At 31.2% G+C, this 26,604-nt stretch overlaps 1 protein-coding gene across 1 annotated transcript in view; it reads left to right on the top strand.

Annotated features, from left to right (window-relative positions):
* Positions 1 to 8,767: 8,767 nt before the first annotated feature.
* Positions 8,768 to 26,604, top strand: part of LOC142332266 (EF-hand domain-containing protein 1-like) — a 29,725-nt gene continuing 11,888 nt past the window's right edge. Inside the window, exons 1-6 of the mRNA XM_075378592.1 lie at positions 8,768 to 8,894; positions 11,575 to 11,711; positions 13,819 to 14,035; positions 18,895 to 19,050; positions 24,742 to 24,908; positions 26,289 to 26,473. Coding sequence (XP_075234707.1) covers positions 8,847 to 8,894; positions 11,575 to 11,711; positions 13,819 to 14,035; positions 18,895 to 19,050; positions 24,742 to 24,908; positions 26,289 to 26,473 — 910 coding nt within the window. The 5' untranslated portion in view covers positions 8,768 to 8,846. The remainder of the gene's footprint in view (positions 8,895 to 11,574; positions 11,712 to 13,818; positions 14,036 to 18,894; positions 19,051 to 24,741; positions 24,909 to 26,288; positions 26,474 to 26,604) is intronic.

Genomic DNA, 26,604 nt, shown 5'->3' with positions numbered 1-26,604 from the left:
GAAATAAGTTTTTTTTTATTTACTTGTGACGAATAAATAAAAATACTTTCTTAAATCTAACAATAAAAATAATAATCCCTATAAGAAAGCAAGCAATACAAATTTTCGCATATTATATGTATTTTATTAAAATAATCAAAATTTGTAACAAAATGTATTAAATTATTTATTACTGAAATAAAAGCAAAAATTTGAAAGATTACTTTAAACAAAAAAAAAAAATTACTTAAATAACTGATTAAAGTAATTAAAAATCTTTTCTTAAAGTGTACATTTATCATATCTAAGGAGTCATTTCTAATTTTACAAAAGCAGAAGCACATTTACCAAGTAGCTTTATTACAATGGCCAGACAACCAATGCTATACCGACATAAACACCTGATTGTAATGTTGCGTACAAAATTATACGTTAACAAAAATGAATGCAATTTCTTGAGCGGTACATATAAATTATTCGAAAGGTCCCACCGATTTATTAAAGACAATTAAATTACTGTGTGAAAAGTATTTTAAATATTAATTTAAAAATATTTAGTTTTATGCATACTTGTTTAATGTGTTAAAATGTCATTTTACTAACATCTTCCAAGTATTTTTTATTTTATTTTCTATTGATTTCTTTTTTATTTGTATTTTTACTGAATTTAAACAATTCTCTTGGCTTTTATATGATACTAACACAATTCTTTTCTAACTTATATTCAAGGAGTAGCTCATTTACCCATGACTGATGCATTTATATTATATATGAAACTTTTTTCTTTTACTGTTTAGCCTTCGTTAATTACCTTTCAGATAATACTTCAGGGAATGAATGAGGATGAAATGTATGAGTGTAAATGAAGTGTAGTCATGTACAATCTCAGTTCGACCATTACTGAGATGTGTGGTTAATTGAAATGCAACCCCCAAAGAACACCTGGTATCCATGATCTAGTATTCAAATTTGTGTATAAATAACTGACTTTAATAGAACTTGAACGCTGGAACTCTCGACTTTGAAATCAGCTGATTTGGGAAGACACGTTCACCACTAATTATATATGGAACAAAATGTAACATTTATTACCATTTCTTATCACTGTGTCACTATTATTATCATAACAATTATTCTAATCTACTTGTGTATTTTTTATCATATAAAGTGACAGCGATTTTGTGATTAAGGAACATCACCCTTTTTATCTAAATTTTATATTTCTTTTATGCAATTTTTAGCTGAAGTTAATTGGTAAACAAGTTATCATAAGCAGAAGGCAGTTAGTTGGGCATCTGCCTAAGAATAGAATCATAATAAAAACACATGAGACCGCATCATGTAAAATCCGCTGAATGGCAGCATATTGTAAATGATAGCTATTATAAATAATAGCTTTTTTTTTTGTTTGTGTAAAATTTTATTTATAATCAATTTTTCTACAGTAGAGAAAAATCATAAGTAAATCAGATGACAATAATATGGCTTTAATTGAGATAGTTATAGTTTCCTATGAAACTTCTCAAAAATAAATCTACGTATGAAAAGATATGTTATATGAGTGAAAAGTATATTGTACAGTAAAAAAAAAAAATAATGAAAAGAATGTAGTAAGACACAATCAATAAATTTGAAAACATAGCGATGAGAGAATATTTGTCAGAAGAAATTATTAGATTAGGTATCACAAATTATCCCCTAGATCCAAGATGTGGAGATATTTCAAGCATCGCTGCATAATTCCAATGTTGCTTTTACTTGATTTTATGTTACTTTGATCCCAAGAGCTGGATACAATTGGTCCATAACAGTTTCAGAATTACTTTGTACAATGACAGCTTGTTCAATTATGAACTGAGGTCTTTTTTCTGATAAACATTGCATTTGTTTCAACTTAACGTTCACCTGGTCCCATTTTTTTTTTTATACGGTGTTGTGTTCATAACACATTTTGTATTTCCCGGCTACATACATGTGTTTGCTTTGCTTTGCAGTGAGAAAAGTGTACTACTTGAGTCAGCTGGTTAAATTTATTTAATAATTGTAATTGTCTATACTAACAGTAGCAGTAATAGTAATATGAATTTGTTTACACATTTATTCAGTTAGAGGGCAGTCTATATTCAGTAGTGTTTGTAATCAGCTCATTCGTGTGGTTTTATAAAAATAAAATCAGCCTTTTTTTAATTTCATTGTGCTAATTCAATTTAACACTTGGGACCTAACCCTACATATGGTATTTTCATGTCAAATGACAATTAAGCTATAAATCTAGATATTTTATGTAATCTGTAAGAGGAATAAAAATATTATCCAGGTGGACTGGTGGGCAGTTTCCTTTCCTCATTTTAAATGTTAGATGACTAGACTTTGCTGATTAATTTTCATTTTGCATTTAATTAACCATTCATTGATTTGATTCAAATCAGACTGTAATTTACACACATACACCCTCATACCAACCTCACTAATCCTCTGAAGTAATACTTACAGAGGTAGAGGCTAAACAGAAAAAGAGAGAGACTAGTTTATTTGAAGCTAATGTTGGATCATCATCATCTGCTAAGACTGCCATTTCATCAGCAAACAAGGCAACAGTGACATCTAATTTTCTAAGTATTGGTATTAATATATTTTGAATAAAATAAAATTTTCACTTACCAACAATTTTTGGTAAAAATTAGTAACATCATCGAAAGATGGAAGTTTTTCCGTGAAGATTGAATATAGAATCAATCCTAGAACAGAACCTTGAGGAACACTAGCATGTCAAAAAATTGAGATAATTCTTGATTATATTTAATCTGGAAAAACTACTAGTTATAAAATAGGCAGTTAACCAAAATTAGGTAAAAGGGTTGAGGCAATCTCAGTTTCAGTTTAGAAAGTAAAGCAGGGTATTAGACCTTGTTGAAGGCTTGCTGGGCTTCCAAAAACACTTCCTTCTAAATACCTGGTAATGAAATTAACAATTCTGTGAGGTTATTCCATAGTTGAATGACCACTTCAGAAGCTAAACTGATGGTCAGGAATAACATTTAACATCAAAATAAGCTTCAACCTTTGACGAAAGAGTTTCTGAAAATCTTTATAAAGAACAGATAAAATCTTTATAAAGACAGGTTTATAGTTCTGTTTGAAGTCACTTTGTGCAATGACTACCTGGTTTAAGAATCATTATTATCTGTACTACCTTTCACGCAGATGGAAAATAAGTTGTGTGAAGGATGCCATTAAACAGATACGTTATGAACAAAACTGTCTTAAATGGTAACATAATTAACATTTTAAGAATAACTACATCAAAACCTGGTAGTTTTTAGGTTGTTGATTTCGTGCATTTTTTGTGCACATTAAGTGTCATTATCAGCGCCGAGACATAAAATTACTGCAGTAAGCAATTTAGCCAAATAACATCAAATTTAAAAATTCAGATAACAAAAATATCATTCAGGCCATTCTGGAACTTAGAGGTCAAGGGGAAAATTGGCCGCTCACAAGCAGTGAGAGACGCATTGTTGGACCGTGTGGAAGTTCCTTGATTAGGTTACTTTATTCAACCGACATCAGTAGTTTACCTAAGGAAAAAGACTTACCGCACTATTGTGGGAAGCTAACCTAGATATATATATGGCCGACCATCAGCCAATTAAGGTATCAAACGCTATAATTTTGTGGATAGATACTTGCTGGCATTCAGTGACCTAGGCGTGGCAGCGAATTGTAGTCTAGACGAAATAAATTTTAATTTATGGATGTCATATATATTTTAATAGTTGACGGGGTGCCCCTACCCGTTTTGGCAAATATATGACAAGTGAGCGGTTGGGACACGTAAGCCGGTGGTGTATGGTACCGCGCTTAGTCCGCTCACGCTGTTAGGTAAGTGCTAGGAGCAATTTAGGATACTGGTGGTTAAACTGTTCGAGGCTCAGTAGCCGTTTGTGGCACGGACATTTAGTCTTATGCTTTTTAGGTTGACCGAATGGAGTGGTGGCGGTAGAAATGCCAAGCAAACCAAATCCCCACAGCGCGAACGGAGATCGCAAATTTTCCTCTGAATAATATTTGTACCCGTAAAAATTATTTTTTTTTTTAAATACAGAGTGATTCAAAGAAACAGGAAATTTTGAAAGTTGTGTTGGTAGCCGTGGGCGATTGGTACCACTTGATAAGTGGCGCCAGCCTCTCTAACCTAACCTGCCATTTAGTTGTCATGGATCCTTGGAGTGGTGCGCAACGTGCATTTGCTATCAAAGCGTTTTACAAAAACAATGACAGTGTGGAGGGAGCGCGTAGAGAATTTCGCTGTCATTTTAATCTGGGATGGCAAGACCGTGTTCCATCACCACATGCAATTAAAACACGGATATCTAATTTTGAGGAAACTGGTTCGGCAATGAAAAAGAAACCTCCAGGCCATGAGCGAACCGTCCATACACCGCAGAATGTTCAAGCTTTACAAGATGCTGTCACACGAAGTCCACATCGGTCAATCCGTCGTCTCGCAGCATCTTTACAATTGCAGAGTTCAAGTGTTCGAAGAATGTTAGTGAAGGACTTGCAATTCCATCCGTACAAGTTGCAGATCGTCCAGGAACTGAAACAGAACGATGCAGTTGTGCGAGCACAATTGTGTAATGTAATGCTTCAGAAGATAATTGATAACGAAGAGTTTGTTCACGAACTGTGGATGTCAGACGGAGCACATTTCCACCTCAGCGGATTTGTTAACAAGCAAAATTTCAGATACTGGGCACAATAAAATCCTACGCAGCTACACCAGCTCCGTTGCACAGCTAGAAAGTGACCGTGTGGTGTGCTATGTCATCTTACGGTGTTATAAGCCCTTATTTTTTTGAGGATGACAACGGTCTTGCGATTACAATGACGTCGGCTCATTACGTAGCCGTGCTTGAAACCTCTGTTGTGGAACAACAAAAGAGATTTCCACAGATTCTTAACACACCCTGGTTTCAACAAGACGGAGCAACGTCACATACTGAATGAATATCAATGGCAGCTGTACATCGATTGTTTGGACGTGTCATTTCACGAAATGGTGACATTAGATGGCCTCCCAGATCGACTGATCTCTCAGCTTGCGATTACGTTTTGTGGGGTCACCTTAAACGCAATGTGTTCCGCAGTAGACCTGCTACAACGGAAGAACTGAAGGCAAAGATCCGAGAAGCAATTGCGGAAATTCCAGTTGAGATGTTACGCCAAACCATGAACAATTTAACGAAGAGACTTTGTGAGTGTTTACGTAGAAGAGGAGGTCATCTGGAAGATGTCATCTTTAAAAAAATAAACTAAAATGTATGTATCCTAAAATGGCAACATTTGTACAATTACATGAAATAAAATTCATTTTCTAAAAAAAATTTTTCATTAACGTTATTTAATTTTTTTAATTTCCCGTTTCTTTGAATCACTCTGTATAAAACTCTGTGTGAAGATTTAAACCTGGTCAGATAATATCTGAACAAGCTGTTTTACTTCACTGCAGGATCCACACTGTTGATTACCCGCATTTGCAGGGACTTGCCTTGATGTAGCGGCTGCAAAAGAGACGTTTGTTTTAACCAGATTCCGTGAGTTCAGTGTCTTATTATATTCTCTTCGTGCGATCGGATAAGATAGCTTCTGCTCGGTACAATTTTTCAAAAATTGCCTTCTCTTCTTTAAAAGTTGGGCAATCTTGTGAGCGAGCTAAATGTGTCCCCCACAGTTACACATTTTTTCCCCTCCTGGCAGGCAGTTTCGTTGTGACCTTCTTCCCCGTACATATAACAGTGTTCGAGCAAGAAATTGTAGTGTCGCCATACCTTTGACACTGGAAACGTCACTGTAGGTTGGGGATGAATGGTCGTACTCAGATAGGTACCTTCCTCCAATTTTCTCTACTTATAAAGAAAGGTCGAACGTTAAAGTAAGGGAAGGAATAGGCTCCTCCATCCCGCTCTGACGTTTCATTACTCACTTCATCTCTATAACACCTTGGGAACGAAGTTATTGGCAACTTCACTAATATAGATTAGATTAAGTGCGATTGACTCTGCTCATCAATAAAGTCTATCAGTATTGATCCGATTTTCAATTTTCTTATGTTGTTGGGGGAACCACTTGAACAAGTTACTACCTTATTTATCAGGAAAGGCGAGACCTTGTGAATGGAGCCACCTTCCTGATTATTCCGTAGAACTAACAAATCTAATGTTTCCATATTGTATGCGGGACTTGGTCATTATTTGAATTATTTTCTTCGGGGATCCTTGTCAGATAAAGGTGAGTGAGGTCTTTTTACAAGTGGTTTTTTTTTCAGATAGACCACCAACCATCATAGATTTTTTTAAGGATTAGTAATTCTGGTCTCACGAGTACCGGGGAAATACAAGACCACTTCTGCAGAGCTCACTTGTGTAGAGGTTAGAGCTAAATACAACGGGGTTTGCCCAGATGTCCAGAGCTAGGCCACCCAGGTTGAAGACTTTAAAGGTGAAAATGATTATAATGGCCGCTTAAATCTTTTTGCGGCTTTCCACAGTGAATAATCGTCTTTTCTTGAAAGAGAAAGATTTTCAAGATATTTTTAAATGTTTCATTTTTGTTTGTTTGTGATAGTTTCTTCAACCAACGAGCAGTTCTGTTTAAAGCCGTTTTATCTGCAGGATTTCTATAGCACTATCATATCCTCCGAAGTAGTCTTTTAGCAATTACTAGACCATAACTACTTTTGGGTGTCTGGTCCTTCCTATTTCTTATATTTTTGCGGGGATGTTGAACCCATGCTACTATATTTGTAAAACAGTGGTTTGCACTATCAATATCATCAAGGCATTTAAGACAAACATGTAAATTTAATTCATTTTCTATCCAGCTTTGATGTGATTCTCAATCAGTTCTATTAAAAAGGAGTGGGGATTTTCGTTTTTTTGTAACCATCGTACTAATAGTAAGCCAGATGAACGATCAGAAGTAGAAACGTAGTAGTTTTTAACAGTGTTGAAAAGAAGAAACTCCTGAAGTGATAAAAAGTACAAGTTCAAAAATACAACATTTGTTAGATCTGTTGTTCAATATATCGGTTGCATTGTGGAAATGGCGTTTAGATGCATTTTGTTGACACAGTCCTTTAAGGCCATCCCTCGAGTTATCAGTCGAGAACCCCGATGCAAGTGCTTAGCGTTCCACTCACTTCCTGCAATAAAACGGAACCTAGGGTTTTGAAAAATTGAGAAAATAGATCATCTGAGATGGTGTGACGAGGACAGTAAATTGAAGATAACCTGAGAGACCCGTGTGCTGATCTAAAATTTCAACAAGTAGCTTGTATGTGGTCGGTGTTGAGTGATGGTAACCGATGATGTTTTATTGTACTTTTGACAAGAACTGCAGTAGCACCATATATGCTCTACTCTCTCATAAGTGGTGTACACGGAATAACCAAGAAGACCGAAATAATTGCAGTCTGTAAAGCGGGTTTCTAAAATTAAAATTACATATATTAAGTTAGAAATGATTATAGTTTGCATTTCTTGTCACCGATTTATAAAACCATGTTAATTTGCATCATTAAATAAATCATTAACGAATATTATTATCATCCTTGGACTACACTTCACTATCACGACTCATAATTTTGCAGATTCAGTTTACAGATTATCATTGTTTTTAACAACAGGACACTCCATGTTATTCAGTTTCAGTTCGCAGAAAGTTTATCACAGAACTCTGTAATTACTTTGGTTAGTAGACCTATGAGATTGTGATTTGTCGAAAAAGAGATTCAATACCTGCGAGTTTAATTCTTTTATCAATTTTGGAACCGATATAATTTTTATGCCCTACAGCAGCGGCATAAGATCGAGGAAGATTATCGGATCGGCTGTATACAGCTTTTCTTTTATAGTATTTTTAACGTATAAAACTACGGTCTCTCTTTCTGTTTAACCCCCGGAACCACCTTAAGGTATTATTTAAGAGATTGATATGTATAAATGTAAATGAAATGTAGTCATGTACAATCGCAGGTCGACTATTATACCTGAGATGTGTGGTTAACTGAATCCCAACAATCAAAGAACACCGGTATCCACGATCTAGTATTCAAATCCATAAGTAACTCCCTTTACTAGGATTTGAACCTTAGAACTCTCGACTTCGAAATCAACTGATTTGCGATAACGAGTTCACCACTACACGAACCCGGTGGGTTGTAAAACTACACTCTACCTGGACAGAAACTACCGAATATAGTACACCATACCTAACTCTAAAACACCCAGATTTTAATATCCTACAGTGTGTAATAGAAAAAGCATGAAGTTAGGAGCAGCGGTTTTAAATCTGTAACCGATTGAAGGCACACGGGGGTAGTCGATTAAATTTTTTTGAAGTAAAAACGTTACATCACTTTCAATCAATACCAGTAACTTTAAACTAACTTAAAATGAACAATATTACGTTTAAATTTTTACACGTAATGAACAACAAAATCTTTGAAGTTATATTCAAGTGTAGTAGGTTAGATAGAAGAGAATGTACAAGACTACACTTCATTTACACTCATACATATCATCCTCATTCATCCTCTGAAGAATTATCTAAACGGTAGTTACCGGAGGCTAAACAGGAAAAAGAGAGGTTAGATAGAAGAAGTTTGGGTTTGTTATGCTTTGTTGCCGAGCAACTAAGTCGCTGGTTCGACGTTATAATAATGTTACTTTACTATTTTAATCGGCAGGGTTATTTTATTTCACAGTCTTAGTGACCGCGTTACGGTAATTGATTTTTAGAACTGTATAACACCTTTCTCGGTTATAATAAATTTCTTGTTTTAGGTAATTTATTTGTAATAAATAATGGAAGGTATGCCGTTGTTACCTGGTTATTACTTTCGTGATCCGACTGTAAGTATACGATATCGTATTCATTTTATTGTTTAAAGTACAAAAACAAAATTTTTTATAAAAAACCCCGATACTGGAGCTTAGTTTATGAACTGTGTTTTAATTATTTTTCGAAGGTTTATTGTTTTGTACTTCGATGTTAATCAATAACTGTTTTTGCATCAGTAACTTAATTATTTTGCAGCCGTTTGAATTTGTTGAATATGATACATTCAGATTAATTAAATCGGCTATTGGCTAAAAAGAATACTCACTTATTCTTATAAATATCACCTCTACCGAACCGGACAACTATTTTTATATACTCGACATAATATTTTGGCTCACAAGTTTGCTTCCAAGTTTCTTCTAATAAATTACCAAACTATTTCAAACATCTTTCCATCAGTTTATTTAAAATATAATGATTTTCCTTTTTCAGAAACAATGGTACTGTCAATAATTTTTTTCAAGAAGTCCTGTTTTTTCTGCATTTCGTTAATGTGCGTAAGTTTAGGCTATGTCAAAAAACTCCCTTTTGAGTTAATTATTTTTCATATATAATATCTTCATTTATTTAGATTAATTTACCTTAACATTATAATTATTATTCGTATCGATTTGAGTGTTATTTTCTGCCTTTCCTAGCATCATCGCTCTAATATTTGTAGTCGATGCGTTTCGGAGTACCTCTGTTCTCAAAACTATTTTTAACACAGACTCTTCCTGAATTTAGTAATCCTTGCTTTTACCTCCCTTTGAGGGCCAAAGCAGAAGAGGCCATGTCAGTAGGGATGGGGAGTGGGAGGAGCTTAACATCCGTCGATGCCAAATCAGGAAGACTCTGTGCTAAAGTAGTTTTGAGAACGTAGGAACTCGAAACGCGTCGACTTCAATTGTTAGACTGACAATCCTAAATAACACTCGAATCAATTATAACAATACTGAGGAAAATAAGAATAATTGTAAACATTTTAACTATATGGACTTTGAACACATCAGTTTTTTATCTTAAAATTAATTTTATTTTAGGCCTGTATAATGAAGTGTATTTTTATGTTCCGGGCATAATAGGATTTATTTATTGAAACTGTCATTTTCATCTTAATTTTAATACTCAAATGCCACCTGTGTATAAAAAGATTTTTATCACAGTTATTTAAATAACCTGTACAAAAATAATGAAACAAAAACCAAATAATTCGTTTTTTTAACTGGTAAAATTTGAAGAATTTATCTACAGAAGAATTTGACTTAACTATAGCAGAACTTAACACCTACAACTATAACACATGTATAGGTGGCTATTTTGCACATCTTTACTGTAATAATGGTTATAGTGGGGTGTAATAGTTAATAGCTTTATTGATCCTATTACATTTACACAGGTTTTAGTTGCTATGGAGTTCAATTTTACATGAAATTATTAATTATTATATTTATTACTAGTCTGTGCACTTTCTGCTGACATTATGGGTAATAATATTTCTTGTCTATATATTTGTAAGATGTGTAGAGAATGGTTAATGTTTTGTTTTCTCATTCATAACAAAAATTTTGAATTATGCTGTGTTGATTTTTAGATTATATTAAAAGAAGAAAAAATTAAAAACATAATAATTTAAATTTACACCTAAATGATTTTCTGTATTTTATTGTAGGGTTTTAGTTCTTATCTCCAGTAAAACTAGGTAAAGCACAATCATTTTGAAAAGTTTGTTATTTCGAGAGTTTACTTATCATTTATAAAATTTGATTTATTGAATTAGGTTTTAATAATTATAAAGAGATTAACATTTTCTGTGCTTTGAACCAGTTGATCGCTGGATATCCTGATAATCCACTATTCTAAATTTCTAGATGAAGTATATATTACTATCAGAAAACATTTGACAAAAGGCCTGCATAATAGTTTCAGAAATATTGGGAAACAAATTTACAAATATTTCAAAAAATATTTATTAGATATTGCTTTACTGTATTAAATATTGTTGGGATTCTGTACTTCTTAATTGATAATTTTTTTGAAAAAATTCTTTAGTGGTTCTATTGCAATCTGTAAAATATAAATAAACTGGTAAAAAATAAAAATGTTAAGATTTGCTGGTATCATCGTTTTGGTTGAAACCAAAGACAGTTAAGAAGTACTGAACAGTAGAGATCTATTTGTTGAAGAGAATTTCATTCTGAAAGAAAATATTATTTGTACAAAGAATAGTGCTTTACTGTTATGATACGTGGACAAATCAAAAAATTATAGCCTTAGAAATATGATGTTACTAGAAGGTGTTGAAAATAAGACGGGTCATTAAAATTCAAAATGAGAAGTTTTATAATCAATGAGAGAAGAAAGAAATTTGTGATAGAACCTTGTAAAGAGACTAAACTAGTTTTGTATGAGCCATGTATTAAGTCATCTGTGTTTAATTAATATTAGCAATGAAGTGGTAATGTGGTAGGAAAAAGTGTGAAGGAAGACAAAAATTGACATACGTAAAACAGATAATTGAGGATGTAGTAAATATATTCAGGTTAAAAGATATTACAGACCAGAAAAGAATTGAAAATAGTATCGACTGAAGATCAGCCGAGTGAATAATGACTCAAGAAAAAAAAAGGCTTAACATACTTAGTGTAAATGATTAAAATTGTCTACTTCAGTAAGGTACTTTTTATGTCTGATTTTTTTTCATGGTTTCAGCAATCCTCTTTTAATATTCCTCATACATTGGAGTATAGAAATGGTTATGCTATATCACGTCAACCTGAGTTTGGAATCGGTAAAACACCATTGACTACTAGCTCAATAAAGTACTGCAAAAAATCAGATACTGTAAGGTAATTATAGATGTGTTATTGTTATTATTATTTCATCAAAATAAAAAATAAAAATTAGTTTCACATTAAAGTGAAAATAGGAACTGTTATTCCCATTTCATCTGAGACTGCCTAAAACAATAGCCCCCCCGAAAAACATGTTAAAAGTAGTAATTTTATAGTATATAATGATTACTGTTAAATAGGCAATTAATATAATCTATTTTTACTGTTATTATTTCTACATTTTTTTTTCATTTCTAATGTATGTAATTTTCCCACTGTCTACTAATGGAGATGATTAATTTATTAGCAATCTGGTTTAGATATTAGTAAATATTTTTAAACAATTGCTGAGCATTTTTATACATTTTAATTTATTCCAATAACTGTTTAGTGTATAGGCTTGCTTTCATTCTTTATATTTGTTTCAAAACTTTTTGTTGATTTGTCTATTTTGATTCTATTTTTTAATGTAAAAAAATAAAAACTAGTTTTCATAATAAAAAATTTATGCAAAATTAAAAAAAAAAGGCCATGAATAATTCATTTTATTGTAGCGATTCTAAATCCAAAAATCTGTTATAGAATAACTTTTGTGATTTCAGATCTTATATTTTTAACTAAAAAAACATTTGGGAACAATTTATATTACATTCTGTATGCAAAATGCAGTCATTATTTAATACTGGTGCCCTTATACAGGTGGGGCAGAAAATGTGATGATTTTAGAATAATATTGTACAGTAATTATAGAGAGCTCATTTTTATTCATTTGCTAGAATAAAGCCAACATGCATGCCATTATTTTTGATAAACCAACTTTTTGATTTACATTAACATTAAGTGCAGAAAATAATATCTTAGACATGTTGTTGTTTTGATCCACACACTACTGAAGTATTTTTTCAAAACTTCTAATTACATTTCACAGCATGCATCCTGGTACGGCAGCTATCTCCTATTGAATCATGTCTTAAGGTCAGATAGTGACTGTGGTTTTCTAGAATCCTTTGGATTTTAAAAAATCCCAAAGGAAGAAGTCACATGCCAAAAGATCGGGAGAATTGGATGGTCAGGTGATGTCTCCACATAAGAAATGAAACATTCCTCCAACCTCAAGTGTGTGGGCGGTTGCCTCATCCTGTTAAAACCACAGTTCAGCTCTGTTTTTTGAGCCTTATTTCAGTTTCTGGATCAAGAGCATCAAATAGAACCATTCACTATACACCATAATTTATTGGTATGGTAAAGTTTGGGGCCTAATTGCCCCAAACACAGTGACCAATTGTGTATAAAACGGATGTTCATGAAGCTGTCTTATTTGTGTCAGACCAGTACTGATCATTCTCTTTACTAATGGAACCTGACAGGTTGAAATAGGCTTTGTTACTCTTTAGGATTATTGTGTTTTCTCACATCATTTCCATCATCATCTGCAAAAACCTAACATTATTCCCAAATATGAAGGGTCAGTTCATGAACAACCATAATTTTGTAGGGGTGGAAATTCAAGTCATAATGCAGTATTTTAACAGTTTGATCAGAAACACTCAGAGTCTAGGAATATCAATCACCAAATGGTGAGGGATGTCTTCAATTGGCTGCCTTATCTGTTCAATGTTCTCTTGTGTTAGTTCAGATAACGATTTTCCTGATAATTTTTTTTATACTGATGCTGTCCCCCTGAAATTCTATGTCCACAACAAGATTATATTACAAGAAGGCACGGGACTGTGGAGGCCAGTGTATAAATGTTGATACACTTCTCTAAATTGTTATTGAAAAATATTTCTACAGCGGCTCAATGGTGACTGAAGTAGTAGCTACTGAAGAGTGGGTTCCCACCCTCCCACAATTCTCATGATGCTCGCAATAACTTGTAAATTATCAGGATTTTGCCCCACTCTGTATAAACTGAAAAAAGGAATATTTCAGAAATAAAGGTTACATATAGTCCATTTCACTAATGTGCAGAATCATTAAATTGTAATATGTAATTTTTTTTAATTTTTAACATTTCACTTTCTTTCTTTTTTATCAAAGTGAGGTCTAATTTTCATATAACTTGAATTTAAAATTTGTAATAGTAATATTATTTAATAATTATTACAATTTTTGTTTACAGGTATGATCCTTCTCTTACATACGGCCGTACAAAACAATCTACAGTTTCATTATTCAAACCACATTTTTTGGTTTATGATAAAAAATGTTTAACATTTTTTGCATTTTTTCGTCAGTCTGTAAATGAATCCCCTGATGAGAGTTTTCGCATTAGGCTAGTTAATATTATTTACTTCCTAGAAGACGATACTATTACTGTTATGGAACCAGTGGTAGAGGTAATTATCAGTTTTTAAATTTTTAAAAAGTTTTTATTAATTAATAAAAGTGACATAAAATTAAATATGTATAGAAAAATATTACATATAAACAAAATTTCAATTTGATGAACTATCAGAAGATAATGAAGGTAACTGAAGGAGATAATGACTAAGGATGCGGGATCCTGTGAAAATAATTTCATGGAAGTCTTTTCTCAATATTCTGTACCAAGTTGTTTATGTTAATACAGTTCAAAAAAATATAATTCTACCAGTACAGAAGAATAATATGAATCTTAAAAATATTAGTTTCAGTAAAAGTTTAGTTTATTTCATTTATACTGATGGAAAAATACAAGGGACGTTCAATAATTAACGAGACAAATTGATGTAGAGAAAAAAAGGCTCATGCAAATGATAGTAAAACATTTTGAGGATCAAATTGGCAACCTTGGGAACACATTTAATCAGTACCTAACCTCTTTTGTTGATTACAGAATGTCAGTTCCGCTAGAAACGTATACGCCGAAGAACATTCAGTGATATTTGCTATCAGAAGAAACCGCGGCGGAAATTTACTCAATAATGTTGAGGCAGTATAGAGAAAACTGTTTTAACAGCATTAACGTATATAAGTGGGTGAAACAGTTTAATTCGGGCAGAACGAGTGTGACTGATCTCCTTCGCTCTGGAAGACCAATTGAAGTTTCTATTACCGCGCTGCAAAATCTCATAAATGATATTATTTGCCAAGACAGGCGAGTCAAAATTACCAAAATTGCTAATTTGTATAATATTAGTGTTGCAACCATGCATTCAATCATTCATGACGTGCTGAATTATCGCAAAATGTGTTCGAGATGGATTTCAAGACAGTCGAGTCAAACCTATTAACACCTGGATTCGCATTTGTTCTGAACTTAAAGAACGGAAGCGGAACTTTCAAAGAACTTTGAAGCGGAAGGACTTTCTAGATCGTATAACCTGTGATGAAACGTGGATACACCATTTCGACCCCAAATCCAAACGGCAAAGTCTTAAGTGGAAACGTCCCGATTCGCCTTCCAAAAAATAATTAAAAACTCACGCGGGAGTTGCCACATCCCCCTTACAGCCCAGACCTCGCCCCGTCCTAGTTTCATTTGTTCGGTCCGCTCAGACTTTTTACGCGGCAAGAAGTTCAATGACAACGAAGCGGTCAAAAAGGCGGTACACGAATGGTAAAGCAAGGCAAAGACTTTTTTGCTGTGGGAATCGGAAAACTCACAGAACCGTGAGACAAGTTTCTAAATGTTGCTGGAGACTGTGTTGAAAAGTAGTGTAAGTCTGATTATCATTTAATAAATTTAAAAAAAATTTCTCTACATTAATTTTTCTCTTTAATTATTGAACCTCTCTCATATGAAGGTGAAGTCGCATTTCAAAAAGAAAATATAAAGTAAAGTTTCTGGTTCAGCAACAGGTGTTAATATAAATAAGCAGGTCTACAAGAAAGTGCCTTGTATTTGCAGTTCCAAATCATAGCCATGGTCAATTATTTGTAAAATAATTCATTAAAATTATATGGCCCGAGGCTGTACTACAATTCCTAGGCAACACTACAATTAGTGGAGTGCATATAGTTAGTTGTACATGTAATCATAACTGATATTTTAAAGCTAGTTGTGTAGGTCTGCCAGATCTGAATACAAATGTAACAGTGGCACAGCAAATACCGTATTTAATATTTTATGTGAATTTCTATGGTGCCATGCTCTTTCTCCTGATATCAATCTGTTTGATCAAATTTTATGTGATAACAATTATGGATGAAATTCATGGTAAGTTTATATTTTTTATATTAAAGTTTATATAAAGTGTTACAACTTAGGGAAGAATTTCAATGCAGGCAACAATTACTGGAAAAATATAATTCTTTTTCCCATTCAGAATTGCTAAAGTTTTATGCTATCCTACATTTTCCTTGAAAAACTAGTTAACTGATATCAAATTGGGTTTCACCATGTGACTTTTGATATATTAATCATTTAACATGTTTTTTCACAGTAATTAAAAATAAAAATTTATTGTTATAGTGTATGTAAATCTACAAAGATACATTTATAATTTCTGGAATCTGATTTATATGTGTTTATTAACTTCATGTTGAATTTTTTTTTACTCCTTTTTTTAGCTTTGTTCTTATTAATTATCTGTGAAGGTGGATTTTGTTGTGTACACAATTAATAAATGTGATCTACCTGATTTGCAAACAATTTATTTATTAATTCAGAGGATATACACAGTTGTAATAAATAATGTAACAATAAAATGAACCTACTAAATGATATAATTTTTATATAATGATAACATTAAGTAAAATCATTTATTTTTTTACAAAAGAAAAGAACAAATGTATGAAAAACTTATAAATTATTTATTTAACTTGAATTCTAACCAGCAAACACCTGTGGGCTGGCCTATAAAACATATAGAGTCAAAAGCATGGAAACTCCTCAACTTTAAAACTATTCTAGATAGAATGCTGTAACTTTCAGGGCAGGGTATCGGACAACTTCTTTTCCTTTTAATGACAAATACAATTTCAACCTCTTCTTAGTGGGTGGCCCAGGGGTTGTAATTCAGATATTTTAAATGGTAACATCCTTTTTGTGAGGATGTTTTAAAGGTTTCTTTAAGACAAGAAAAATGTTATAAATAAAAAGTACAATTTCTGTAACTAAAATGGCAGCAGGATAAATTTTGGATTTTTGAAAAATTACATTGATAATTTAAGGATTTGTTATCGCAAATAAATACATTTATAAAAATTTTATTAAATGGATATTATTTAATAAATTTATTTAAAAAAAGCAATGCTGTGCTTATAATTTTTTTCACCCACTAAGAAGAGGTTGAAATTTACTTACATTTCATTGTAATAAATGTTCGAAATGTCCACCTTCTATTGTCTGACAGTGTGCCAGTCAGTAATAAAAGGATGATACTGGATTATTCATAGATTCCTTAGTGATATTTTGTATTGATTCTTGAATTCTATCATCTATATCTTGGGGGTTATTATGATAAACAGTACTTTTTTAGTGGCCCCATATGGTGACAAGTCTGTTGATCTCGCTGGCCATTCTATTTGATCCCTTCAGGCAATCTTTCTTCCAAGAAAGAGAAATAAAAAAATTTCACATACCTGAGTAACTGAAATAAGGTGGGGGCACCATTTTGTTGAAACCAAATATTTTGTAAGTTGGAGCTAACAATGTTTTGAATGATGTGATTGAGAAGCAAAGCCTCATATTTCACTGCGTTTAAATTTCCCTCAATAAATATAGGCCCTATCAATCGTCCACGATTACATTTATTCTGGGTCGATACTGTGTATACGCCTCATAATATCATTGTGAATTAATATCAGTCTGATATTGACAATTATATTAATTTACATTGCCATTTAAAAAAAATGGAGCCTCATTGCTATAAATTCTCTTGTTTAATAAATTAGGATCTGCACAAATATTGTTCTTCATAATTTTACAGAACTCAAGTCTTTGTTTGTAGTCATTTTCATTAAGTTGTTGCACTAGACAAATTTTGAAGGGTTTGAAATTTTCACTCTTTAATGTTCGAATCGCTGAACTTTGACTAATTTTATGTTCTCATGCCCCTGTTTGATTCTAGAATTAGGCTCAATAAATTGTTGCATAATCTCTAACGAATTATTATTTGTTGCAGATTTAGGCCTCCTGCTTTTTCCCTATTATTAACGTTCCCTGTTTTTTCAAATTGTTTGATGGTTTTTGACACTGTATCTTTTGAAGTAGGGTTACGATTATTAAATGTTACAGTGAACAATTCACAAACTTCAATATACGACCCAATTCTTGTCATTAAATCCCCTTATCATTAAAAGTGTGACCCTCTTCTGTTCACTAAGTGACATGTATGTTAATAGTAATGTTAGCAGGTAATATAGAAAAAATTAATTCGGTAAAAAATAATTACAGAAAAGATAAAAACAATGTAAATAATGAAAATAGCTTACAAATGTAGTTAAGGTAGACAAAATCAATTAGCCAACAAATCATAAATAAATTCTCATAAGAAAATAACCGTATAGTAATGAAACTCTCTAAATGGAATATTGCACAACAATGAAGTAAGCTCCATTTTTGCAATAATAATGACACCCATCAATGATCAGCTGAACAACAGATCAACATGATTTGGTGACAATATTTTTATTTATTTACTCATTAGATTGGAATAAAAACAATTTTTTGTTAAAAAATAAAAACTTAAAATTTTTTAAAATTTGAATTTTACTTTTAAAATAAATTTTAATTAAATTAGATTAGTTTTAATTTAATTCAGTTTAATCTCATTTTATTTAATTTTATTATTCGAACTTACCAAATTTAGTAATTTTCAAAATTTAAACTTTATCCTGCCATCATTTTGGATAGACTTTATTTATACAATTTTTTTGTCATAAAGAGTGTTACCATTTAGAATATTTGAATTATAATCCCTGGGTCACCCCTCCAAGAAGGGGTTGAAATTCTATTTCTTGTGAAAAGGTAAAGAAATAATAATTTATAAAAACCACTTACCAACAACTTTGCCATGTTTGATAAAATTATTATAAAGGTAAAGTAGTTGATTGATGCCTTATCTTGAAAGTTACAGTATTCTGCCTAGAATGGTTTTAAATTTGTTGAGAGGTTTCTATACTTTTGACTCACTCTGAGTATATATATATATATATATATATATATATATATATATATATTTGTGTGTGTGTGTGTTTTTTAATGCTTGTTGTTTTAGTCTTTAATTGTTTATAATATATATCCCATTTTATTGTGATATTTCATTTTCAGAATGCGGGTTTTCCACAAGGACGTCTTATTCGTAGGTCTAGAATCCCAAAATCTGATACCGGAGATTTTTGGCACTGGAAAGATTTTAATGTCGGTATAGATGTTGCTATGTTTGGAAATGTATTACATATCTGCTCCTGTGATGATTATACTAAGGTTTGTATAAGGTGCAGTTATCTCATTACTTTATTTAACTGAATTTTGGTTTTGAAAAACTTATCTGTTAACTAAACTAGAAATATAGAAAACAAATGTAAATGAGTAAGTAGTGATTAAATACATAGCATATAAAAGTTTTGAAAATTACTTTAAAATAGAAGTTTTAAAGTATTTAATTTTTTAAACAGGTTTAAATGTATACAGTATTTTAACTTTGCAAAAATAGTATCTTTTTTGTACAGCCATTTCTTAAAAAGTAATTTTGTAATTTGTTTCTTTATATTTGTAGTGCTCACTATTATAAGGTTGTTATAAAGCACCTTATATTTAATTTAAATATAAGGAAAAATTATTACTGATAAATCAGTAATTAAATAAAAATCAGTAGAGATTAAATAAAAATAGTGAATAAGTCATTCCAGTTGAAATTACTAATGCTGAAATGCCTACCAGACAAGGTAACTATAATTTAAAGGATCTGAGATCATTAGTAGTGTCATCTATTTACATAGGAGTGGTTGTCCTTTAACCATAACAAGTGAAAACTTAATGATCACTCTAGAAATTTTTTGATGTCCTACAAAAGTAATAAATATTACATTCTTAAATCATTGAAATTGAACCTTATTTTGTACATTTTTAAAGTATTATAGAAAAATGACTATTTTGTTTCTGTTTCCCTCAGGGATTGTTGTTTAATAAGTTCTTTCTCCTTAAGAGCAATTACTATTGGCAAAAGCAATTTTGACTAGTGCCACTTGTACAATAGATGTACTTATACTGTGCATGACAATAAGAAAGCCACGTGGTTTTTTGCCAGATGTGGTGTAAGCAATAAACGTATTGAATATCAAAGATTACAGATTGTTCAGCGGAGCTCTTGGTGTATTATCGTAAATTAAATTTATCACTAAAGTTTATTGACATTTTGTTACTTAGAAATTAAGCCCAACATTTTGTTCCAAGTTTTGTCTAGAACATTTCCAATATACGAGGGTTTTTTTTTCAAGGTCCGATCGGTTGCAAAATAAAAACCCGTGCAAAAATCGGATGAACCTTTGTGCTGCATATGTGTTGCGTAGTGTCTCTAGTGTGGTCTTCAATCACGCCGTGTCACTTCGTTTAGTTCTGAACACGCAGCTAGCACGTAAACATGTCTACAACAATAGCATCTCCCACCAAGTATGAAATGCGTGTGGTAATTCGATTTCTTCAGGCTGAGTTTGCAGTACTTCAGTACTGCAAACTGTGTGTGAGATGGGTTCCCAAGATGCTGTCCGACCATCACAAAACAATGAGAATGGACGCCTCCCTAATGTTTCTCCAGCGCTAAAGGAGAAGATTTTTGAACAAAATTGTCACAGGGGATGAGACATGGATCCATTTCGAAACTGAAAAAACAAATGAACAATCATAACAGTGGATGCATTCTCATTCTCCCAGTAAACCAAAGAAGTTCAAGCGAACCTTCTCTAACAGAAAGTGTAAGGCTACTATGATCTGGGACCGGAATGAAGTTCTCTTTGTGGAATTCATGGAACGTAGCACGACTATCACTGCAGCCTCATACTGCGTGACTCTTCAGCGTCTACAAAGGGCAATTCAGAATAAGTGGGGAGGAATGTTGTCATCAGTCATTGTCTTTCTCCATGACAATGCTCGGCCGCACACTGCAGCTGTAACAAAGAAGCTCCTGCAGCGTTTTCGTTGGGAAGTGTTTGATCACCCACCATACAGCCCTGATTTGGCTCCATCCAATTTTCACCTCTTAGCTCACATGAAACGCTGGCTAGGAGGACAACATTTTGGCACAGATATTGAGCTGCAGACCAGCATAGAAACATGGCTGAAAACACAGACAGCTCCGTTCTATGACTAGGGTATTGGAAAGTTGGTACCACGCTACGACAAATGTCTAAATCGGAGTGGCGACTATGTAGAGAAATACTATGTAGCATAACTATGTCAATACTTGTTACAAATAAAATATTTTTTATTTTCACTGTGGTTTTAATTTTGTGACCGATCGGACCTTGAAAAAAAAATAACCCTCGTAGATGACTGTTTCGACTTCATAAAATATTTTCCCATAACGTACATAACTAATTTTATTAGGTCATTGTGCTTAAAAAAGTAATTAAAAATTAAAGTTATAGTCAATTTGGTCTTTTATATCTTTTATTTATGGGGATATATTACGTTTCTGTAAGTGTTTCCAGGGTTGTGGAAACCCATAATACTCCATTGAAGCTGTGAATTACAAACCACACTTAAATTAATAAATTTTTATTTTATTTTAATAATTATTTTAAATCTGAGTATAGTAAATGTGGTCTTGCTGTCATATCCACCAAACCATTTAAGGAACATCTCGCCTGATGAAGAAATAATTGGCTTTTCATTAACATGTTTTTGGAAGTCAATCATAACAACAAATGGTCTGTTATTTTTGTCTTTTTAGAGATAAATTTTTATCTTACTCTTCCCCCTAAACACACTTTTCATCTCAGTTGTGATCTCTGAAACTGTAAGAGGTATAAAAAACTTTAAAGTTTATTTTTAAAGTTATTTTTCCCAAAATATTAAAAGTATGGTATTGGGTATTTTAATTCATTTCCATTCTTTTCAAAATGTCAGCCTTCTTATTTTTTTAAATAGCAATTCCTGCTTTCTTGTCAGTCTTAGAATTTTCAGACCTTCATCCATCCTCAGGAATATTCATATAATTAAGCATAAAAATTTTACAACTATTCACTTAAAATAGTGTAAAACAGAATAAATGAAATAAAATAAACCAAAATTTTATTTTTACTTGACGATTGATTATCATTGTATTAAAAGTATAGTAAGTTGTAGGATAAAGTAAAACCACTGTCCTGTCAGTAAAAAAATCTCAGTTGTTATGGTAATTTTAAATGAAAACAGTTTGTTTTCAACCTAATTTATGATCATTAATTATTGTTTATAATTTGGTTTAAATAGAATGTTGTTTTCGAATTTAGTTTGCTCATTCATCAGATCAGATTGTTATTGTTTTAATAAATGTAAAATTTCTCTAAAATATTGATTTTATAAAAATCATTAGTATATTCTAATACATCAATAAAATTATTTGGATTATAATTATGTTTGCATTCCAAAATATGTTTGGCAAAATTAGAATGGTCTTTATTTTCTTTATTTATAAAGTTAATATGCTTTTTGATTCTAAGTGAAAAATGATCGATCAGTCATATCAGTATATTTTAAATCACAGTTTTCACATTTTAAGCTATATTGATTGTCTAAATTATATTTATGTTTTATTGATTTAGAAGGATCTTTATTATTTATTATTTTCTTATTAGTTACAATGCTGTTTTTAATTCGCATGATTTAAATAGTTTATTAAATTTTCTGTAATTAATATTACATTCAATTTTAACATATTCTATTCAGTAATATTATTTGTTAGTTTTATTTTATCTTTTATATATATTTTATTTTTTAGTTTGTTGTATAATTTGTTTACTAAATTTGCTTTATATCCATTTGTTACAACAGTATATTTAATGTTATTTAATTCATTTAGTTTTATAATATGTTTTAAATATTTTATTGCTCTATAAATTAAAGAATTAAAAGTTGCTATTTTTTTATTCCAAGGATGAAAAGAATTAAGTGTATTATAGTATATTATTTAGTTGATTTTCTGTCTATGTCTACGTCAAAATTTTTATTAATTTTTATATCCAAATTTATAATACTATTGTTATTTTTCCCAGTTTAAAGTAAATTTAATATTGCCATAGTTCATTTCTTTAATTATTGTATCCTGTTCACTGTTTTCTTTAATTGTTGTATCCTGTTTAATTATTGTATCCTGTTAACTTGCTGATTATAAATATTTAATTGTCTTTTGTATAATATAATTTGATGTTTGTTAATTATGTCTGATAGAATAGTGTATTCTAATTCATTTGTAATGATGTATAACACTTGACATAAAATATATGTATACAAATATTGACACTAATAAAACTATAAATAATTAATAGTACTTTGACCAAATTAAAAATATATAATATATATAGAATTAAATATATATAATAGTATAATATTTGAAATAATACATTTATTAAAATTATGTATTAAATATAATTATTTTAAATTTAATAATCAACCAGGAAAAAATCTATGGGATCACCTCTTTCTGGTATTATGGCTAACATTTTTCCCATGTAAAATGTATAAAAAGTTAGAGAATATGCGCTTTTTTGGCTTAACATTGAAACTTTTTGATAGTTGTTATATTTTTTAAAAAATAATCCAAATCCCTACCATAATCAGAAAAAAACTGAATTTGGCCTACCTCAGGATACAGTTCTCTCTCCGATCCTATTCTTAATCCATATAAATGGTTTATTACAACTAGGTAGGTTGTAGTTATATTTCCTTTTGCCGATGACACCACACTAATATTAACTGGCTCTTCCTGAGAAAATGTTAACACATTTTGCTGAATTAGTATTTAAAGTTGTCAAATAATGGTTTGACTGGCACGTTCTCATGCTAAAAAATAAAAAATGTGTATGTATAACTTTTCTCCAGAAAATATTAGACAACCATTCACTACAGCTAACCCCATTGTAATGTATTAAAATACACTCACCGAAGTGTATATCTCTGATCAGGACAGTAAATTAATCAGAGTTGGGACTTCACATATCACTTACTAGAAAGAGCTAATAAAGGAAAATGTTTTAACTGTTCTTAAATGAATCCACACTTATTGGAACACTCATATTAATGAATCATAAGTTAAATTACATTATTCATTAATGTTACAGAACAAACAAATTCAAAATCAAAATTTTGTCAAAATGATGCTTCAGCCTACATCCAATTCCAATATGGAACCAAAGCATAGGGTGGAGTATTAAGACACTCGCTTAAACAAAATAAATATAATTTGAAAATATTATACATATTAAACGCTGCATTCGGCATGCCAAGATGTTGCTTGATTAATAGACTTTTGGATAATTCAGCGTTTTGACTATTAGGCAATTATATATAAAAAATCTAAAAATATATTATGTATGTTTTGCAGTCATGCTGGTTTTTCTCTTGTAGATTAGACAGTACGCAGAAGTCAATTCCTCTATAAAAAAATTAATAAATTCCCAAATCATTTTTTCACTAATAAAATTACTATATTAGTGATTATGTTATGGAAATATTTTCTCTTTAAAATATTAATTTTTATAATCCACTGTATTTTTCCAAATATCTCTTCAGTTTAAATAATCTTATTTCAAATCATTAATCATTGAAACACCATTATACATTTTTCTTCTAGATTCTTATTTGTTAATCATTTCTAGCATTCTAGGATACTAGCGCAAGGTAGTATGTCTGTGATCAATTTTCATTTTAATAAATTGATTAATTATATTTATGTTATGCAAGTTTAAATTTATTAACAAAAAGAAAATTAATATAAAATATGTTTATTTGATTTTCACAAGATTTATTTTTTTAAAAATCTTATTTTATTATTTTTTGAAAATCAAAAAACATATTTAAACATTTGTTTTCATTTTCTTTTTGTTATTTTCACTAATTAAAGGCTTCACCCATCGATTATTTAAACTTCTTTTCATATATGTTTTGGATAAATGTCACCTTTCTAACTTTTTTCAATAGGAGTATCTTTGGAGCCAAGGGGTTGAACTTAATGATCAAGAGGAGCTACCATTTGATCCGTATATTAGGAATCGTCAGTTAGCTGAACTACCTAAGTTTAAGAAAACTCCATCATTAGCTGATGAGAAGTTACGAAGATACCTGGAGTACGATGGTAAAGTATTAAGGTAAGATTTGTAATGTTATGTAAGTAGTATGATAGAGAGAAGTTACATAAAAAACAACTGTATGATAGGAATAGAAAAAAACTGTACTGTATGATAGAAGATAAAAAATAATAGCCAGCCCTCAGGTTTATGAACTTGTCCTAAGTGCAACATAAGCTCATCAATATGTGTACAATAAACGAAATTATTTTCATCAATAAAGTACTGAGAAAGTTCTTTGTCTGTTTCAAAAGCCTGAAATTTTTATATTTTTTTTTTTAATGTAAATTCCAACCTTGCTGCAGTCTTGATCCTAACAGTTCAGCTTGATTTTTTGATGAATTTAAATCCCTAACCAAGTCATTTAATTCACCTCGTGATATAAGATGTGGCTTATTGGAAGATAATTCAAAATCAAAATCATTGTTGTCTTCTTCAGTAGTGCCTGATTCGCTGCTTTTGAAACATACATTCACAGGTGGCTCAGGAACTGGAATAATTTCACTGTGAGGTACAGGCCTGATTGCAGATTGCAATGAAGGATATTTTACAGTATGTTTAGATTTTTTAGAAATTCCAGACACACTTTTTAAACAAAAGTAACCATCAGTTACATGATCCTTTGGTTCACACCAAACCATAGATACACCAAATGGTAAATCCTTCCATGTACCTTTGCCATCTTCTTAAATATACAGAACAATTAGTGCATACTATATGAGGAGCCTACATCTTATCCTGATCGCCAATTTTTCACTGAAATTACAAATGATATGCATTTTTAATTAAAGGTATAATGTTTTTTCTGTTTGATTTTACGGTAAACTCACCACATAATAACAAAAGGCACCCACCTCATTTACACAATTTCGAGGCATTATGATACTGCACTCTTAACAAACTTAAGACAGCAATAAGACTGAACAAAATTAATTCATTCTTAAATCCAGTGCTTAATACAAACAAGACAGCTGTGTTTTCAGCTACATGTTTTGACCTGCACAGACATGATTAATCTTGTCTATGAATGCTCACTCTTCAGTATTAGATATGATGTCATAATATGTGACTATGATGTGATTAGTATTGCTTATTTCTAGCTTTCAAATTATGTTAACAAAGTTAAACAATAAAAGATGAGCTAACTATACGTTGAAAAATGAAAAAAATCCTTTAATTAAAATTTAAAACTTTTTCAAAAATGGTGGGTGATAGAAAGATTGAACACCCAATCATACTTGGTATCACTCCCCATCCACCCATCAGTGGGGGGATGGGGAGTGATACTAAATCAAAGGCGTATCCCCTATTCATGTGCATTGTATATGCACACACAAACACACACACAAAAATAGACTTTTTATTCTAACAATGTTTCAGATTTTTTTATTTTTATTTTAGGTTTTATATTGTATGGGATGATCGTGATAGTGAGTATGGTGAGATGCGACCTTATAAATTGCACTACTATTTATCAGATGATTGCATCGATATTAGTGAAGTGAGGCAGGAGAATAGTGGAAGAGATCCTTATCCATTATTGTTATCTAAAATGAAGTTACCTAAAAACTGGAAGGATGTTCCAGGTAATTTTAATTGGTAAATTATATATTTAAATCTAATTTGTTTGTCAAAGAACTTCTTCAATGATTGTACTGTTAATTATGATAAAAAATAATTCTTATCCGGAATTATTTTAGTCTAGGGTTAACAGAAT

This window comes from Lycorma delicatula, chromosome 11 (genome assembly GCF_047948215.1).
Source record: "Lycorma delicatula isolate Av1 chromosome 11, ASM4794821v1, whole genome shotgun sequence".
Classification (NCBI taxonomy): Eukaryota; Metazoa; Arthropoda; class Insecta; order Hemiptera; family Fulgoridae; genus Lycorma; species Lycorma delicatula.
The sequence above is the reverse complement of the archived record's forward strand: the minus strand, read 5'-3'. Positions and strand labels throughout refer to the sequence as shown.